Below are 18248 nucleotides of genomic sequence, written 5' to 3' on the forward strand. Positions count from 1 at the left end.
AATGTGGGAGGGGAAAAATGCTGGGAAAATAGCACCTATGAGAAGTTAGGAAATGACACTAGTGTGGGCGGGTTCTTTGCAGGGCAGAAAAATGTGACGATTACTTCCAGATTATGTGTTAATGTACTCAGCCTGTGCTCTTTACAAAAATATTGAAGTAAAGCAGGTGTGAGAAAGAATGTATCGACAACAGAGAAAACAGGAAACAGAACAATTATAGCACAAACTTGTAATCCAGATTTATAAGTGCAGACTTCTGAAAGACATTTCAGAAAGACATTTCAGAAGATACTTCACCAAACATTCCTGAATACTTTTAGCAGGAAAAGATAAGAGGACGGGTCCCATTATGAATTAAAAATTAGTTAAATGACAGGACACAGAGAGTAGGTGAGAAATGGACAATTATTATAATGATGGGAGGCCAACACTGGGATCCCACAAGGATCGGTAATGGGACCAGTAATGTTTAATTTGTTCATAAATTTATTCGATATACGGATATAGAATCAAAGAATCATAGAGTTGGAAGGGGCCATACAGGTCATCTATTCCAACCCCCTGCTCAACGCAGGATCAGCCTAAAGCATCCAGGATAAGTATCTGTCCAGTCACTGCTTGAAAGTTGCTAGTGAGGGGGAGCTCCCCACCTTCTTAGGCTGTCAATTCCACTGCTGAACTACTCTGACTATTAATTTTTTTTCTCCTGTTATCTAGCCAATATTGTTCTCCATTCATTACTGTGAGTCCTCGCCTCTGCTGCCAACAGGAACTTTTCCCTCCTCTAAGTGACAACCTTTCAAATACTTAAATACATTGATCATGTCCCCTCTCAGCCTCCTCTCCTCTAACCTGAACATTCCCAAATCCCTCAGCCTTTTCTCATAGGGCTCGGTCCCTAGGCCCCAGATCATTCTCGTCACTCTCCTCTGAACCCTCTCAATTTTGTCCACGTCCTTTTTGAAGTGAGGCCTCCAGAACCACACACAGTACTCCAGGTAGGGTCTGTCCAGTGCAGTATACAGTGGGACTATGACATCTTGTGATTTTGATGTGATGCCTTTGTTGAGTCAGTCAAAGACTGCATTTGCCTTCTTTACTGCTGCACCACATTGTCTGCTCATATTTAGCTTACAGCCCACCAGTACCCCCAAGATCACATTCACATACATTTATGGATGATACCAAAATATTCAAGATGGTGAAAACCAAGATGGATTGTGAAGAGCTACAGGAGAATCTCTCTGAATTGGGTGAGTGGGCAAAAATGTGGTACATCTCTCTCACGCAGAGAGAGGTAGAGGGAGAGAGAGAGAGTATCATTTAGTGGTTCTTGCTGTCACACTTTTTTCTAGCAGAGCCAGTTTGGTATAGTGGTAAGGAGTGGCAGCTTGTAATCTGGCAAGCCAGGTTTGATCCCCCACTCATCTATATGCGGCCAGCTGGGTAACCTTGGGCTAGTCACAGTTCTCTTAGAAATATTCTCACGGAGCAGTTCAGACTCTCAGCCCCACCCACGAAACAAGGTGTCTATTGCAGGGAGTGGAAGAGGAGGTGATTATAAGTCACTTTGAGATTCCTTTGGCTAATGAAAAACAGAGTATAAAAACCAATTCCTCCTTCTTCAAAGACTGGCAAATAATACGAAGGGCAGTTTAACACTGCTGAAGGGGGTTGTTATTATAATTTTGTGGTTTTATGTGGGGTTTTATATTGCAACCTGCCATGAGCCACTTATGGGACTGGCGGGATATGACGGAATGAATGAATGAATGAATGAATGAATGAATGAATGAATGAATGAATGAATGAAGAGAACCAATGCAGTTAAGCGGCTGAGCTGCAGCAAATAGAATCATAGAATCATAGAGTTGGAAGGGGCCATACAGGCCATCTAAGTCCAACCCCATGCTCAACGCAGGATCAGTCCTAAGTATCCTAAAGCATCCAAGAAAAGTGTGTATCCAACCTTTGCTTGAAGACTGCCAGTGAGGGGGAGCTCACCACCTCCTTAGGCTGCCTATTCCACTGCTGAACTACTCTGACTGTGAAAATTTTTTTCCTGATATCTAGCCTATATCGTTGTACTTGTAGTTTAAACCCATTACTGCGTGTCCTTTCCTCTGCAGCTAACGGGAACAGCATTCTGCCCTCCTTCAAATGACAACCTTTCAAATACTTAAAGACGGCTATCATGTTCCCTCTCAACCTCCTTTTCTTCAGGCTGAACATTCCCAAGTCCCTCAACCTATCTTCATAGGGCTTGGTCCCTTGGCCCCAGATCATCCTCGGCGCTCTCCTCTGTACCCTTTCAATTTTATCTACGTCCTTCTTGAAGTGAGGCCTCCAGAACTGCACACAGTATTCCAGGTGTGGTCTGACCAGTGCCATATACAATGGGACTATGACATCTTGTGATTTTGATGTAATGCCCCTGTTGATACAGCCCAAAATGGCATTTGCCTTTTTTACCACTGCATCACACTGCCTGCTCATGTTTAGTTTACGATCCACAAGTACCTCAAGGTCTCGTTCACACACAGTGTTACCTAGAAGCGTATCCCCCATCCAGTAGGCATGCTTTTCATTTTTCTGACCCAGATGCAGAACTTTACACTTATCTTTATTAAATTGCGTCTTGTTATCATTTGCCCATTTTCCCATTGTGTTCAGATCTCGTTGAACTCTGTCTCTATCTTCTGGAGTATTTGCCAGTCCTCCCAATTTGGTGTCGTCTGGAAACTTGATGAGTAGTCCTTCCACCCCCTCATCTAGATCATTAATAAATGTTAAAAAGTACCAGACCGAGCACCGAGCCCTGAGGTACCCCGCTACTCACCTCCCTCCAGTCTGATGAAACACCATTGACAACAACTCTTTGAGTGCGGTTCTCTAACCAATTCCCTATCCACCTAACTAGCTGAAAATCCAGATTGCAGTCCTTCAATTTATCCATCAGAACATCATGGGGAACCTTATCAAAAGCTTTACTAAAATCCAAGTAAATGACATCAACCGAATTTCCACGAACCAGCAAACCTGTTACTTGGTCAAAAAAGGAAACCAGGTGGGTCTGACAGGACCTGTTGGAGACAAATCCATGCTGACTTCCTTGGATCACCAAATTGTCCTCCAGATGTTTGCAGATCGCTCCCTTTAATATCTGCTCCATTATCTTACCCACAACAGAGGTCAGACTCACTGGTCTATAGTTTCCCGGGTCATCCTTCCTCCCTTTTTTGAAGATCAGAACAACGTTTGCTCTCTTCCAGTCCTCCGGGACATCTCCAGTCCTTAAAGACATCTCCAGTCCTTAAATAAGCCTTGGGTAAGTGTAAGATGATGCATGCTAGAACAGAAAAATCTAACTTTAAAATATGCAGATTGGGTCTGAATTGAGGAGGGGGACACATGGGAAAATAAGGTGCCCTGCACAAGTTCTTGTGGGTTCCCTACCATCGCACTGAATCTAGCTTGGTAGACAGCATTACACAACTTGGCCAGATTTTGTCCAAGGTGTATGTGCCAGGAGTAGGAAAGAAGGGACAAGGTGAGGAGATAAATGTAGGTTTGCTGTTGGATAGGAAGGAAATAAGAAGGCATTAAAAGTGAAGGGAAGGAGGAAATAGTGGTGAAAGGGGGAAATGAGATGCCCTCCACAAATCTTTGTGGATCCCCCATTTGATTGTTTTCCAAATTCCAGTCTCTTCTGTGGTATGACAATCAAATTCCTAAAATATTTTCACCTAAAATCATTGCAACTTTAAAGTGCTTAAGTCTCAAGGCATTGTTCCCAGTTATTGTTTGATGCCCAGTTGTGTATAATTTTATTGCGCATAGGATTTTAATACAATATTTTGAATAGACGCAAAACATTGTGTTGAGCAGGAAGGCATTATAGACTGTCATAAAGACAGGAGAAAAACATAGAGCTGGAAAGGACTAAGGATAATGTAATCCATCCTTCTTCACAATGCAGGAAATTCACAACTAACCCCCCCCTTCCCTAATTATTCCTGTTCTATGACCAGAGGAAGGCAAAAAACCTTTAGGATCCCTGGGCCAATTTGGCCTAGCAGAAAATTCCTTCTTGATCCCAAAGTGGTGATCAGCATTATCCTGGGCATATAAAAAAGGGCCACAAGAGTTGAGAACTTACTCATCTCTTACTTCCCTCCTTCACATGATCTGCCCACATTCAGCATTGCCGTAGGGCGGTCTAGACTCTTTAAAAACCTCTGATGGTTTGTTCTACAGAATTCAATAAAGAAGCAAATTTTAATTCCATTTTGAAAGCTGTGTGACATATTTCCTTGTAGGAAACCAGAGAGTTCAGTAATACTGAGGAAAATACTCGTTTGCAGGCATCAGTCTCTTCTTATGCATATACATTTTCCTACATCGGTTGTGATTAATGATGGATAACATTTGATCCTTCAGGGACAGTGGTTATTATCGTGGGACATTAAAAATAATGGGTTTTTTTTAGGTTTGAATGTTATGATTTTCTCCCCTAAAATACTTGTGTGTATGTATTTATTTATTTATATCCTCTTCTGCTGTATGACTGCCATCTGGAATCTGAAGCCCAGATGCCTTCCTTAAGCTTCTGGAAATGCTGCTTTGGAGTTTGCTATTGCAATATGTTTTTCATTTTATGAAGCACCACAGGGACTCGATCTCATAAATCTCTTATTTGAGAGATGGTAACTACATATGATTATATCAATCACTATATTATAAAGCCATTGATGATAAAAGTCTTTCTCTCAAGTATGTTCATATATGTTCAATATAAAGTAATAATCTGGCCTGCTCAGTACAGCCTTTTGTTCCAAGTTTACATTTAAGTATCAAGTCAAATGAAACCTTGTCACAGATTTTAGGAGTCTGGGGAGGATTTCTAGTTTTGTTTTGTTTTTAATGGTCTTTTTGTTCCTTCATGTGTACTGAAATATGTAGATTTGCAAGTGGAATTGGTTTTCTGATAGTTTATCTGCAGCAATTATCTGCTTTTATAAGAAGACTGACTTGCTTGCAGCATCTCTTTGAATGATTCAAGTTAATTTGAAACTCATTTCCTGATGGCTAAAGAGGCCCATCTAAATCAGAAGGACCATCTGGTATGTCACATATACAATTTTCAATGGAAAGATACTAACTGATTCTCTGCTCTTGTGCTCACACTATTTATCCTGGTGCTGTAGATTAGATTTCCTATCATAAATTCACATGCCAACCCTGAATTTGCATCTCCAGATGTTCCTGTTGTTTGCCAGACTTTCCCACTGTTCCCATTAATGTCAAAGTCTGTCAAGCCATGATTGCAAATAGCCTTACATTGGAGCTTTGGGCAGCCCATTTTTCTCTTAGTGATGACTACCTCCTTGGAATGTATCCATCTTGTATCCATTTTCCCTAAACCAATACAGCAGCCCCTTGCTTGCTTGCGCTCTGTCTCAAATATATACTCAGAATTTCACTGTCTTTGCTTAGACAAAGGCATCTCCATAAGTATTCTAATTTTGCCTGGATGGTAAATACATAGGCCCATATGCACAGGCCCATATTTCACATTCAACACAAAATAGAAGTAAAAGCATAAGCCTAGTAGATAACAATCTTTTATCTTGTGATGAGGTTTGACAGTATTATAGGCATACCTTGAAGTTAAAAAGTCATAAATAGTAGTGGCTGTTTTTCTAACAGAAGACTTCAGGCACTGTTTAAGTGACAGATGACAGACTACTGTGGATCAGATATAAAAGACTTCATTAGTTATGTCAAAATAACTATTATGTTGGGTTATCATGTGACATGTCCTTTTTAATATTTATGAAAGAAACATTAAAACATATTCTTAAAAGAGGAGGGTTGTGGGTGGGGTTAAACCTTTCTTCCCATCCCATTTCCTTGACACAAATCACCACCACCTCCCACTGCTGTTACTTCTGGTAGGAAAAAAGATAAGAAACATTATGTCCATGTGTAAATAGAATTTGAAGAGGAGCACTCTGTTTTCAAACAGAATGCAACATGTTGGTAAGGGAAAATAATTGTTACCATTTCCTGTATCTTAATGTTTGCTCCCAGCCTGGCTAATTTTTGGAACTGGAACCTAGCTGAACAAAAAATGCAACAAGCACAGGTAAATTGATTCAAATGGGTAGCCATGTTGGTCTGAAGCAGCACTGGATTCTGATTTTGTTTTGTTAAGCATATGTAAGTTATGGAAAGGGGCAGGGCTTAATTTGCTTTACCACTGTTACCTGGTTTGGCTTTTGTTTTTTTTAAAATAGATCCGATCTGCTTTACATATGAACTTGTAGAGCATATGGATTCCAGTTGGTATATTACAAGTCACACATGTACAGTATGTTCTATATTACAATCGGAAACCCACATCACTTCCTGCACATTGCTTCCTTCCTTCTTCCCTTTTTTGTCAATCTTCTCCCTCTCTCTTTCTCCCCCCCCCTTCTGTAAATTTCCCCTCCATCTGTTTGGCCCCCACCCCTTCTCCATCAATCTATTCGTCCCCTCTTTTGTCAGTCTACCCCCTACTTTTTATTTTATTCATTTATTTTATTGTTAAACTTTTATGCCTCCGCTTCTAGACCTCCTAGCTTGCAGCAGTTTACAACATTGGTTAAAACAATAAAAACCAGCAAAGCACTAAAAGGCCCCTCCCAACCACCCAACCCACCCTCCAATCCCCACCCCCTACCAAGCCACCAAATTTCTGTTCCAGACTTTTCCCCTCCCCTTATCTACCAACTTACTTCCGTCTCTTTTGCTCCCCACCCCTTCTCCATCTGCTCTTCCCTTTATCTTTTAACTTACTGCGATGTCTTTTGCTCTACTTCCACCATGTTAATTCAGTCCCCTTAAGTAAGAGGCCTCTATTTTTCTATGGGTTCTCACACCTATGGGCACACAACTATCAAAAGGAAAACACAGACTCCAAAATGTTACTCATTGAATTAAACAGTTTCCTGAAAAACATTACTGAATTGCAAACTGAATGAGTTGCACAATGCAAGAAGGAATACATGAAAAAGGCATGGCTACAGAATCATCAGTAAGATGCAGATGGATACATAAAACATTATGAGCAGATAAATAGGCAGTGGCTGAAGCATGAATAAATATTCTTAAAAAGGTTTATACCAGTAAAGGACTATCATGAACTAGCTGGATAGAACCCTCTAGAAGATGAGGACATTTGCTCCTGACTCCTCCCTTGTATCAAGTTACTGAATTGAGTGCAGATTTCTGCAACTAGTTAATTTGAATCCATCCTTGAAAGAGATAAGGATGGTGTCTGTAAGGAGGCCAAACTGGAGCAGACCTGCTAATATTCACATCAACCCTTGAGTGAAATTAGGGTGCAGGGACACACTAGACAAGCCTTTTTCAACTTTTTGACCATGGAGGGGCCCCTGAAATATTTTTCAGGCCTTGAGGAGCCCCAGAACCAGTCTGGAAGTGATCAGCTTACCACACTCAAGATAGACTGACGTGGGAGGAGAGAAACAAGACATTTTGAGGCAGGAGACAGCTTGAGGGAAGAGTATGTGTCCAAGTTCCACCCCTTTTCCCAGGTACAGTAGCCACACACGAACAATGCAGGCCTGTCTAGACCGGAAATCCCTTGGTCCTTAGAAAGGAAAACCTTTTTAAAGTATACTTGTTACCTAAAGGAAGAACAAAAACTATCAGAAAAAGATCTAAACTCTAAAAATTTAGAGAAAAAGTGTTCAAACAAACAAGCAAATGGATCACAGGGAGTCCAAGTTCCAAAAACAGGCCTCTGAAGGAAACCAGGTTGGATCCACAATCAAATGGATCCCAAGATGTTAAAATTTGCCATTACTGAGGCCTTTATACCTTTTGCTTGATCAGGTGAGTTATCAGGATGGTTCCCACACTCAGAGGCTACGGGCATGTTATTTTCCCTCATTAATTGTTTGCTTGGTTGGGTGTTACTGTTTTAATCTATGTGGGTTTTATTCTTTTATTTTTGCAACCTCCCATGAGATAATACTCTATAGTGGTGGGTAATAAATCTAAATAATAAACAAACAAATAAATACTTTGGAATCTAAGAGACCTATAAGTTCTTTCAAGTATCCCAAAACAATATGCCGATCCGAGCTCTTCTTTTTGGTCCTGAGTCTGGTCTTATTGTTTGTCAGTTTTACAGGTGTATTTGTGAGTCTTCATGCTTGGTCAGCAATCAACAATGCATCCTGGGCTTTCAGTGTAGATTTTCCAGCTGGGGGCCCAAAGTAAGATATCTCTGTAAAGCATGTTTGTGTGAACAGTCTGATTACAAAGTTACCTCTGATGGACAGGACATAGTTCTGTACAGCTGGGCAGCAGGCAGCATCAGTTCCCATCTTGCAGGAGTATCTGAGATTTCTTCTTCTCAGGATCTGACACACAGGAACAGTTAGCAGAGGTAAACACTTGTTCCCTGAGTGTATTCATATCCCTACAACACAGGTAGTGCCAACATCCTTTACTTGTTAAGTCTCTGGCAGTTCAACCACTTGCCCTTGTGTTTGCCAAAATGATAACTTATTATGATATCATTGAATGATTAATGATACTTAGAAGTCACAGATACTGTATCTTGACAAGCCTTTTCCATATGTGTTCTTGTATCTAAAAATTTAGTGGAGGACCCCATAAGTGTGCTTGAAAAATGGGCTTGGGGACACAGCATTTTGTCGAATTCTTAGCAGTTAAGGCTGCTATCTTGTACCTATGCATAACCCTGAAGGCCCAGCTCCAGGTTCCACCCTCACCCTGTTTGGGCAGTGGGCATATTTCAGCCCACCTGCAGAAACTTATGGATCCTGATGGATTCCTGAATGCTCTGTGGGACCTGATGCCTCCTAGCGACTCAGTGGCTTTGTGGGAGTACTGGCAGCCCTGCCTATCATTGATGAGATTTCTTCCCAACACTCTCTCTGCTCTGGCCTCAAACAGGCTCTGTGATATTCTTTGGAGCTTCAGGAGAGATAGAGGGAGGTGAGACCACTAGAGCGAGTATGGAGGAGTATGGAGTGAAGCTTTGAGAACATTTTATTGCACACTTATGAGGGTGTATGAGATGGTGCTGAAAGTGGTCATAGGAAGTCTTTTCAGGGAGATTATAAACCTCTCCCTGACATCGGGGGAGTTCCCTGAGAGGCTGAAGGAGGCAATGGTGCAAGCCTTGCTGTAAAAGCACTGCAATGATCTATGTGACCCGGCCAGCTACTGCCCCCACCTTGTGTTTCTGGGGAAAGTGGTTGAAAGGGCCACCATAGATCAGCTCCTAGCATTCCTGGAATAAAATTAGTCATTTGATCCCTTTCAGTCTGGTTTCTCTCCTAGCCACTGGGTGGATACAGTGCTAGTCACCCTGATGGATGACTTCCAGCTTCAGGTTGATAGTTGTGGTTCTGCACTCCTCATGCTGCTCAGTCTGGCAGCTGCATTTGACATGGTTGAGCATGAATTGTTAGCCCACCGTGTCACCAGAACTGAAATCCATGGGACAGCCCTCAAATGGCTAATCTCTTTCCTAAAGAACCAGGTGCAGAGGGTGGCTGTGGGGGAGAACTTTTTGTGTCCTTACCAACTCTTTTGAGGACTACCACAGGGTGCAATCCTCCGTCCCATACTGTTTCATAGTTTTATGCACCCTCTAGCCCAGCTGATACTGAACTATGGGCTGGATTGTCACCAATATGCAGATGACACCCAGCTCTTCCTCCTGATGGATGGCCAGCCCAACTTCCCCTGAAACATTTGCCAGGTGTTTGGAAGCAGTGACGGTTTGGGTCAAGCAGAGTCACCTGAAAGTCAGTCCTTCCAAGATAGAGTTCCAGTGGCTGGGCTGGAAAGGGTCAAATCAGGAAGTGCATCTTTCCTTCCTGGATGGGGCACAATTCCCTTGGCCAGGAATTTGGGTATGATCTTGGATGCCTTCTTGTCAATGAAGACGCAGGTCACTAAAGTAGCCCAACTGGCATTTTCCCACCTTTGCTAAGAGGGAAGTACTGATTAGCTGTTTTAGCAAAGAATCATCATATGGGATCATATGGCTTAATACAGTTTACTAATTTGTCATAATTTGCTTTTGCCTTATATGTCTACAGTTATGATGGTTGTTCATTTAGTCTGAGAAAGAGTACATGCACTCGAAAGCACACACCTTGAACAAATCTTTGTTGGTCTTAAAGGTGCTACTGGACTCTATTTTTGTTATGCAGTATGATAATTATTACAAAATGTTGAAGAGAAAATGGGTGTTTGCAATTTTGAATAAATAATTTAAAGGCAAAAAACAGAATCAAACTAATGGTACCTTGACCAATACAGAAAAATTAATTCTTAGGCAAACTATTCAAAACTTCCTGAAAGAGGAACATGACATTCTCTATTTCAGTACACATGAAGAAACTCATTCAACAGCTTTTATGAAGAAGCTATTTTGGCACCGACCAAAACCATCATCCTTATTTTTAAAAGAAAAGGGGGGAAAACTCTTGGGCCTTTGAAATTATAAGTTACACTGCCTGTCTAAAGGGAGTTTCCTCATGAAGAAAAACAAAGAAAATTATAAGCCTGGATCCAGTAAGACTATTTATTGTTGTTTATGTCTGCAGTGAGCCTAGAGTAAGCACAGTGCCTTGCTTCATTTTCTAAGGAAAATATTTGCTAATATGGTCCTCTTTTTGTTAATAGATGATTGTTCTGGATTTACCCAAAGGCAACTGTTGCAAAAGCCTCAAGGCTTTAAATAACTTATTTAAAATGTCTGCATCAGTGGAGTGAAGTCAAAAGGGAGAGAGGAAAAAAAAGAATGTATTTATACTTGGGGATAGAGGATCCTAAAAATGCACCAAAAGTTTTAGCAAAATGTGAATACTTCTGTGGAATTCAGTCTGGGACACAGTCCAGTTTAACGCTTTCTTCCACATCTGCTTAAACGTAAGTGTCAAACACTTGTTAAATAACAAATGTTAATAAAAGTTTTCCAAATGATCTCCTGTAATGGTTGCCAACTCCAGGTTGGGAAATTCCTGGATATTTGGGAGTACAGCCTGAAGAGTGAGGTTTGGGAGGGGAGGGAGTTCAGCAGGGAACAATGCCATAAAGTTCACCCTCTAGAACAGCCATTTTCTCCAGGGGAACTGATCTACATATAGTCCACAGATAAATTGTAATTTCAGGATATCTCCATCCCCTCCTGAAGACTAGTAACTCTATTTCATGCATAACCTGCAGCACAGATCTTTTGATAAAGCAGTTACTACAATTAACTTACACAGAACTAGAACTAACCAAAACATGTGCAACAATACTATCTCTTGCCATCCCTTGCTGTGTTTCAGGAGGGCAAGGCCACTCTCATAACGGCATTCTAAGCGCTTTCAGAGCTGCCTAGAAAAGTGTTAATGAAGTTTCAAACTATAGCATTGGGATTGCTGTTGATGTTGTCTTTTACCTAGAAACTTGTCTTCTGCTGTATGCTTTAAAAACAAAATTAACACTGGCATGATGTTCATGTCCAGAAATACAACTTAGAACAACTGATCCACTTAAATCCAAGGGCAATCCACAGAAACACAAAAAGCACCATTTAAAAAACAACCCTAAAAGGACACCATGAGCAGTAGCAGCTTTGGTTAGCCAGCAGTGTGTCATTAATATGTGTTCACTGCCATCTCCTGGTTTAGGATGGTATTGCATATATTTAAAACTAGAGAAACCATGTTCAAGCCAACCTAGAAAGGAAAGAGGGGATTTGTAAGAAGTGACATTCAAAAATCAAATGATTGCAGCCATGTCATTTAAGGAAGCCAGATTTAGCTTGTCCTATATGTATGGTGTATATATCTCATTTTATAGCCCTTAAAGTCAATGAATTATGCTGTTAAAAACATTCCAAGGGGGGAGTTGTCTGATAGAACCAAACAATAAAAGAGCCTTGTAGCACTCTACAGTTTCATTATGCATTAGAATTCTTCTTGCACTAATACATGATTTTATTATGATTTTGTTCTGACCTACTACTGTTGTGAATGGTTGTACTGAATCTAGGACATATACATATTACATGGATATGTCACCAATATTGCCTTTTGCAATATTTTCCTTGTATATTCCTGTATCTATATTTGCCAGCTAAGGGAACTTGGTAGTTTTTAAGATGCCACAAGCTTTTTTTTTTTGCCAAGTTAATTTGCACTCTTGCAATCCATTTGTGGGTTTATATATGAGAAACAAAAAACAAAACAAAAACCAAGTTGATTCCAAACAATTCTTGGCCTGTTAAAACAATTTTAAGTGAGGATCATTTTTTAACACTTTCCCCATCATGATTTAAAAGGAATAAAAGCACAAACGGAATAAAAGCACAATATGTGGAACAGTAATCTATCCACTCCCCAGCCTTGCTTGTTGACAGGTATAGAGTCATAAATATGCACAAAACAGTGCTACAGTTTTACAAATATACATGGGTTCTGCTTATGGAGGCTAGACATTCTCTAGCTTTCTGAAGTGGGATCCACTTCTAAGTTTTCTGGGTTTTTTTCTAAGGATCCAGCTGCAACAGGTCCAGAAGTGATGCTGCTGCAATGCCAGCCAAGGCCTCGCCATGTGCTGGTAAGTGCCCCTGCTGGCCAGCTAATGGGTTGCAGGGGGCAGGGCCCAGGGGCAAGGGATTCCTCATGGCTGGCAACCATATGCTTGACCCACAGGGGTTCAGAAATACTATAAAATGGCAATAAAAACGCCAAAAGATACAACAACTACCCTTCCGGCCTCTCTTTTACACCCATATGTGGGTTCTCTTCTGCTTTTTTCTTTTTAAAAAAGTCTTTGCTATTCTTTTAATGTAATAAACACTGTGAGTTGTTGCCCCTCACATCCTTCTGCTTCGCCTGGACTGAGTCATAGAATGCCTGGAAGGGAGCACTTTGTTTTCATGTTGGTTGCTTTTCAGTACTGTTGCTATTATCACCAGAGATCATGTGTGGTTCCTGTGATGCTGAGTAGGAAAGCAGACTCTATTTTCAGACAGCTAATATCTATGGAGCCTGATGGAAGAGAACATGGTGTGCTGCACACTGAAATTGCAGAGCTTTCTAAGTGGGTCCACTGTGCACCAAGCGTAATGGTTAATTGACATCCATTGATTATTTAGATCGCTCAATTTTTAATAAGTGATTGCTCTTCCCTCATATATAGTCCATTTAATTTGCAGTACTTTCATTTCAAAACACAATAATGGATTAAAATGGCAGTGAAAGAATCATCATCTATATGTCTCTGTATCTCAAGTGTTGGACAGTCTCTAGAGATCTAAACCCACAGATTAGATCCATACTGAAGGACAGGATACTTTCCAAACTTGGAGGACTATCCAGGTTTGCAGAAAAAATCTAACAGTTTTAAAAATACAGGAAAGGATTTAAATATTTCCCAAAAGGAGGAGGAGGAGGAGGAGGAGGAGGAGGAGGAGGAGGAGGAAGAGGAAGAGGAAGAGGAAGAGGAAGAGGAAGAGGAAGAGGAAGAGGAAGAGGAAGAAGCCGCTGCCGCCGCCGCCCTGTGAAGTAGCTGAGACAACTCTTTTATCACTGCTTAGTTAGAACAGCTTTATCAGTGCTGTGGCAAGCCCAAGGTCACCCAGCTGGCTGCCTGTGGAGGAGGAGTGAAGACTCAAACCTGGCTCTCCAGATTAGAAGTTGGCTCTCCTAACCTCTACACCAAGAGCCCTGCCACAGGTGTAGTGGCTTCTAGTTGCCTTGATAAGGGCCCAGACGCTGTCACCATATCTCCTAGGGGCCCAGCAACAGCCATTACAACTCCATGTGTAGGAAGAAAGAAGGTGAAGATTGTGTGTGGGAGGGGGAAGAATGGGGAGATTGTTTAAGGGAGGGGTAGAGAAAGAGAGTAGAAAGAAAACAGAGAGGGGCAGAGTGGAAAAGGGTGATGGGAAATTAGTGTTACCAACTTTCAGGTGATGGTTGGATATCTCCTGGCATTACAACTGACCTTCAGGTGACAGATGTTAGTTGACAGGGAGAAATGGCCACTTAGGAAGGTGTACTCTATGGCATTATACCCCACTAAAGTCACTCCTGTTCCCAAACGCCAGCCTCTTCAGGCTCCACTCCCCAAAATGTTCAGGTATTTCTCAACCTGAATCTGGCAACTGTAGGGGAAGAAGAGCTGATACATTATTGGAGAAGGGCCAGGGGATTAGTGAGGAGGAGACTGACATAAAGCCATAAAGGGATTAGGAAGTTGAGATGATTGCTAGAGAAGGGAATGGGGAGAAAGGCAGGGGTACACCAACTTAGAATAAGTGAGGGGAAAGGGGGAGCGAAGATTGATAGGTAAGTGATGGGAATAGGAAAAGAGAGGGGAAATATTGCACGAGAAGATGAAGGAAGAAGGAAGCAAAGATGGTGGACTGCCCCTTCCCCATAAGTGGGTCTCCACTTGTATATTCTAATAGTCAACATGGCCAAATCTAAGGATGCTTAACTCCAGTATTTCCCTAATTTCAAAAAAGAAATTGAGAAGATGGGAGGGGAAGAAGAGGAAGTACAGATGACAGCCCTTGAGATTGTTTCTCACCCCCCACACACACACACACATGCTGTGTGATGCACATGTAGGAAGGAAGAAGGGTGGAGCTACTGGAAAGATCCACATGAAAAGTTTGTCTATACTTATGACACTAATACTGAACTCAGAGTCTCACAAGACTTAAGGGGGGGGCTTATAAAAAAAATACTGAAATGCTTAACCAGTATTGGAGCTTAGACAAGACAAAGGTGGGAAAACTTCTACTAAGATGGTAACACAGAAGTGAAAGCAACTTTAAAATTGCAATTTCAAAAGGCACCTCCTGCCTGAAACTGACCAATGAGCAGAGACTGTGGCACAATTTTGATGGTGATGTGGCCTCCTGGGGGATGGGGAAATCTGAATTGTTCTGCTTGTGAATTTCATTTCCAATAAAAGGGAAAAACTGGGGGGATAGGACTTGTTTTTAAAAAATGGACATACAGCTACAGAGCGCAATTCTCTCCCTAGTTCTTTTAAATGCCTGTATGTGCTGTCTTGACCAGCTTGTCTGGAGATATAGGCTTTGGTGTCAGCAATATGCAGATGAACATTATGCCCAATTTCCTGACTTTGTGCACACCATGAGCTGTACACTGCCCAGGCAAGTCAAACACACCCAGTTAATTGTTGGAAGCTGCCCTTACTGTTAGAGAGGAGCAGCCTAGAAATAGAATTTTTTAAAAAATCAACTGAGCCCAAGCAGAACCAAAATGAAAGCCTGACCCACCTGTGAAGTGAAAGTGAATTTGCATGAAGAAGAGAAAAATACCCAAGGGGAATGCAGAGTAAAAGTTAAGGGAAACACCAGTACATAAAAGGCCTTGATTGCCTTAAATGAAATTAAAGCCTCAGAGTTCTGAGTCTTTAGCAAGGACTGAAAGTGTTTCCTTCAGAGCATTCCACACCTGACCAGAAAAAACGGTATGGAAGTTAATTACGACAGGTTGAGAGGAATTATTGTAAGGTACTGGCAATCTCAGGTGAGGTTTAGGGCATGGCCATGTTACTGCCTTCACTCCTGCAGCAGCTGGTACATGGGAAGCACTGATGATCTGATTTCAACTATGTTGTACCACTACTTTTGTAGATGGATGGATGGATGGATGGTGGTACAACAGGCTTTAGAGATCAGGTGGCACAAGAGACCAGAAGGATCACATCTATAAACCTGATGGTAGCTTGGCTTCTCAATCTGCATGACTCGACATTCAAACATGATGTACAGTTTAAAGACTATTTCCTTTTGCTTGACCATCTGCCAGACTATGTGTGCACCTCAAGCTCTGACATGCTGTCATAGCCTCTACCTTCAAAAGATGTCCACATTTTCCTATTGGGTGTGGTAGATTTTACTTTTGGCCATTGATGTGAAGGCAGAAGGATGTAGTCACTAATTGTACAGTTCAGTCCTGTTGAAGCTGTTTATAGCATGCCATAAGTCTTTGTCAATTGCTCCTGTAATGTAGCTATTCACTTTGGAACCTCATTTGTCAAAGACAGTTGAATTATTTGGTCCTTATTACCTACAGCTGCTGAGCTGCTGTGTTCAGTTTGAGACCAATATTGGCACACCAGTGTTAAAATGGCTGTTCTATCTGAACTCAAGGAAAAATATTTTATGGTGTTGCCACACACTACAAACCTAGGAAGGTTCATTTATTCAAAGGGCAAAGGAAGCTTTTATTCATTGCTGTGATATGCCAAAGCCATCATAACAGGGCTGTCCTCGTATCTTAATTTGCCTGAATTTGGCCTTGGAGCTCCATTGGATGTACCTTTGGCACAGTCATTTGATCTCACATATAGTGAACAGATGGCAAATAGCAATACTCTAAAATGATCAGCTGCACGTCAGATAGTAATAATTTAAAACAATCCATATTCTATTATCCATATACTCCATGGACGTAGAGTGGGATTTTTGTTTTGTTTTTTTTAGTTATAAGAATTTGCTGAGCTTTGAAAATGAAAAGAACACTGGGCATTATAAGCTGAAATTACCCAACAGGAAAATGTAGTATGTAAGGGGTCTCCCCTCCAATATTCAGAATGAAACCTCTTTGATCTAACTCAACCCATCAAAGCTTTTGTCTTAGCCACATTTTACAGAAACTATAGTATGCTTCAGGAATCGTAGTTAAATTTGATATGCCAGTTTTTCAGCTGGTTACACATTTTAAAATGTTCCCATAACAACACTGTATCTGTGTTTCCAGTTACATATGTCCTGCGGGTTTCCAGAAGCAGAGGTTGATGTTTCCTCACCAACACAGTACACTGCACTTTATTTTTTTATCTTCTTATGAAGGCTATTCTATTAAATACTAAGGGGCAATTAGGGGTGCAGTTATAATTCCCAGTGGTTCAAAGATTTAGCTTTACAACATAGTTTTGCCTTAAGAATTCCATTCTGTAAATATTTATTTAAAATATAACCATAACCAGATGGGAGAATTTCTATGGGGTGTCCATCATCAAAGAGTCTGCCTTCCACAGCACTACTCACAGGCTGATTTTTCTTTTCAGTTTGTGGCTTCACTCTGTATATCAATTAATTTTTTTTACAATGGAACTTTTATTTTTGTTTGAATAGTTAAGTATAAGGGTTAGTATGTCCAGTAGTTAGATCTTTGGATGGGAACAGGGTCCAGAATTAACCCAGCCATGAACTGCGTAGTTATTTGGGAAACCACCTTCTTCTCAGCTTTAGACCCTTCACCTGAAAAATGGGAATTTACCAACCATATTGACTTTATATATACCTCCACTATTCTCTGTAATGGGGACATAAAGGAGTTTACATCACCTCCTGTCTTCCATTTTTATCCTCACAACAGCCGGGGGAATTTCAGTCAAAGAAGTTAAGCTGTGGAATCAGCCGCCTAAGGAAGTAATGAGCTCCCCCTCATTGATGGTCTTTAAGCAGCAGCTGTATGGATGCTTGTCATGGATGATTTAGGGTGATCCGGCACTGAGCAGGGGTTGGATCAGATGGTCTGCATGGCCCCTTCCAACTCTGTGATTCTAACTAGAACTACAGTGTTTAATCAGTTCATTTGGTAACTTTGAACATCTTTTGAGTAACCAGAAAGTATTCCCAGTTAATCAGACAGCAGATTTTTACAAATATGCTCAATTATTTTTTAATACAGGTGCTTAAAAAAAAAAGAAATCCTGCAGGTGACAGGCATTACCTCTGAAAGGGCATCCCTCCTTTTCTGTTGTACTAAATATATCTTCTAAAGTAGCTCCTTCTGCAGAACGCATATGTATGATATGAAAAAGTCTGTTGTTTTTCTTCAGAACTACTGTTCTATTCATGTGCCTATTACACAGATTTGCAGAGAAATCCTAAACAGAGTGGGCTGCTGAAGTCAGTAGCTTAGAAGGATGTAGCTCTGCTTAAAAGATAACTTTATATAATGTAATTTTATATAATTCATAGATTATTAAGATTCCTTTAATCAGTAGACCATTTTTCTGGAAAGAACAGATCTCTCCAAAAGGGAGAGGTGCTCGATATGTGTAGTGGGCATACAGAGGCTGGAATATTATGCATGTTGTCAGATGTTAATCCTCATATTACCTACAAGGGAACCTTATTT

The 18248-nt window shown here is 41.0% G+C and overlaps 1 protein-coding gene across 1 annotated transcript in view; it reads left to right on the top strand.

Moving 5' to 3' along the window:
- Positions 1-1183: 1183 nt before the first annotated feature.
- ZNF475 (zinc finger protein 475) overlaps positions 1184-18248 on the top strand; it is a 56014-nt gene continuing 38949 nt past the window's right edge. Inside the window, exon 1 of the mRNA XM_077344392.1 lies at positions 1184-1253. Coding sequence (XP_077200507.1) covers positions 1199-1253 — 55 coding nt within the window. The 5' untranslated portion in view covers positions 1184-1198. The remainder of the gene's footprint in view (positions 1254-18248) is intronic.

The sequence above is a fragment of the Paroedura picta genome, chromosome 7, assembly GCF_049243985.1.
Source record: "Paroedura picta isolate Pp20150507F chromosome 7, Ppicta_v3.0, whole genome shotgun sequence".
Lineage (NCBI taxonomy): Eukaryota > Metazoa > Chordata > Lepidosauria > Squamata > Gekkonidae > Paroedura > Paroedura picta.